At 36.8% G+C, this 2474-nt stretch overlaps 1 protein-coding gene across 1 annotated transcript in view; it reads right to left on the bottom strand.

The window, feature by feature from the left end:
- The window catches only part of palm2akap2 (PALM2 and AKAP2 fusion), a 40340-nt gene that overhangs the window by 27319 nt on the left and 10547 nt on the right, over window positions 1-2474 (bottom strand). Inside the window, exon 5 of the mRNA XM_008424547.2 lies at window positions 1256-1335. Coding sequence (XP_008422769.1) covers window positions 1256-1335 — 80 coding nt within the window. The remainder of the gene's footprint in view (window positions 1-1255; window positions 1336-2474) is intronic.

Here is a 2474-nt window from a genome sequence, read left to right as displayed (position 1 = left end):
CTGATTGAAGGAGCTCCACTCTCAGCATGGATTTGAACTTTTGTCTTTAATTACTTCAGCAAAGCTCACAGTTTTTACCAAATTCTATAGTCTAAATCTGCTCCTTAGTCGCATCTTTACGGGGTTGTTACTGCCTCTAGTGGTGTGAGGGTGGTTACACAGCTAATATAATTACATTACTAAATCAGAATACGAAGGGTTTGGTGAATGCTCATATGGGGTTCGGTTAAGAACCACTGATTTAGACTAATTTATTAACAGTCTAAATAACTGGAGAGCATCTGCACTTCACGATTCTGTGTTACCCTGAGATGGTCTGTCTTATCCCAACAAAATTTTAATATAGAATATGCAAGTGGTACAAATTGAGTTTTTGTTTTTTTTTAATATTATGATTGCAATATGTCCGACTGCCCCAGCGCTTTTGTTGAGGAGAACAGTCTGGTCTGCAGGCCAGCTTGTTTTGCTTCTGGTCTCTTTTACTACAAAGTGAAACTGCAGWGCAATGTGGAGCATGTAGTTTGTCTTTGTCTTTCTAAAACAGACAAAGCTTTACCTGATAAAAGATGCTGCTGGGATGGCTGCMTATTTTTGTTCCAAAGGCTGCAGCTTCACCATGACCTTTCCACYAGTACATCCTTTGTGTCCAAAGATGGAACACTCTGCTTTTCAAAGAACATTGAATGCAGTTTATTTATTAATTTTTGACGTTCAATCTTTAAAATACAGGCAGCCGACTAGATTTMTTTTCCCTCTTTTGTCTTCCAAGTGTGAAGTGTCTTGATCAACACAGTTTTTCCAACACAAAAGAAGCGCACAGAGTTCATTCATGCTACAAATAGATTTCATCTTACATGTGCAACTTTCGCTATACACTGAAATGTATGAAAAGGTAAAAATATCTACTTTTCTTTCTCCAACATGTTCTGTATTCAGTCAGCTATCAGCAGGAGAAGCAGAGAACTCGTCGTGTCACACATTTTTCTAGCTGCAAAGAACTTGCAGTCTTGTCATTGTCACAGCACTGTGGTTGTCTTATCTTTCATGTCCTTGCTAAATATTTTGGAAAATATTTTTGCTTTGAGCCCCAGATTGTGACAGACAGTTGTATTTTTCTGTCTTTAGAGTTGGTGTGAAACCAAAATTTGTGACAAAATTTTAAACATATAATGTAAAAAAAAAAAAGAAAAATGTTTCAGGGCTCACATAAACCATAAAAGAGTTGAATCTGAATTGGTAAACATTCATTACTCACCATGGCAGTTTGGTGGTCTATCCTTGGAAAAGGAGCTTCAAAGCCATTTGCAGTCATAATGCTGGCCTCTTGGCTGTAGCCTGCAGAGTGAAATTTGAGTTATTGTTTGTGTCGTCATAGTTTTACTTGTTATATATGACCACGTTTGAGAATTTTTGATTGTGTTACAAGCAGTTCCTTCTGATTTAACCTGAACCACTAAGGCATAAACGTCCTCACTACACAGAATATGTCAGGTGTGTCAGCATGTAAACCCTGAAGTAGTGAATAGAGACCAGAATACCAAATCACCTTCCACCAGGACAACAACCCTAAACAACCAGAAATATCTGCAATGAAAGGTTTAGATCAAAGCATTTATATCTGGGTGGCCTATGTGAAAATTTCCTTGGAAATCTGTGGCAAAACCTGATGACTCCTACTCACAGATTCTTCTCCATCCAACCTGACAGAGATTTTTCTGTGCAGAAATGGGTAAGACTTTCAGTCTCCGGGTGTAAAAAGCTGGTAAAGGAGAGAAAGCAGTCATCCATGCATCAAATCTTTTAAAGTAAAACTCTTATGATACACGACAACAGTTTTCGGCAAAAKATTTTGATAGTCTAATAATGTAATCTTTTGCATTTGCATCTGATGTCATTTTAAAATATCTATTTAAATACAACACAACCTTCAATTATGGCGTCTATGGCAAATTAGCTCTTTGGTTGACTATGTCAGTGTAACTCCTGACACACATGTTAGCATTCTGGCCAATAATTATCTGCAGGCGTTGTTTCTGCTTAAGACACCAAACTGAAGTTAACATTGATTTTCACAAAACACATTTCCATCCTGTGTACTGACAAAGACGGAAAGAAATCTGTGTGTGTGTGTGTTGTCTAAAATTGGCTTTAAAATACTAATAGTTACAGCATGATTAATCAGTTATCTAATTGTACTACAAACTCTGTCCTGTTGCCGTTGGTGTTGGTGGAAACGTCTATTGGTTTCATAATATATCTGAGAGACATACTAAAGAAATTATGACAGCTCTAGTTCTTTTGGTGAAGCAAATTTGTCTAATGTTTGTCGATGAACTGACCTGGAAATAGAACTGCCTGTTTGAGATATTATTTACAATGCTCCTCATATTTATCCATAATTATTGAAAATGTGTAGAAAAACCTTCAAACGAATCCACATTATGGTGCAGTAAAATAAGCTCAACATCTTTTTT

The sequence above is a fragment of the Poecilia reticulata genome, linkage group LG12 (assembly GCF_000633615.1).
Source record: "Poecilia reticulata strain Guanapo linkage group LG12, Guppy_female_1.0+MT, whole genome shotgun sequence".
NCBI classification, from domain to species: Eukaryota; Metazoa; Chordata; class Actinopteri; order Cyprinodontiformes; family Poeciliidae; genus Poecilia; species Poecilia reticulata.
Note: the sequence above shows the minus strand (reverse complement) of the source record. Positions and strands in the feature narration are given on the sequence as shown.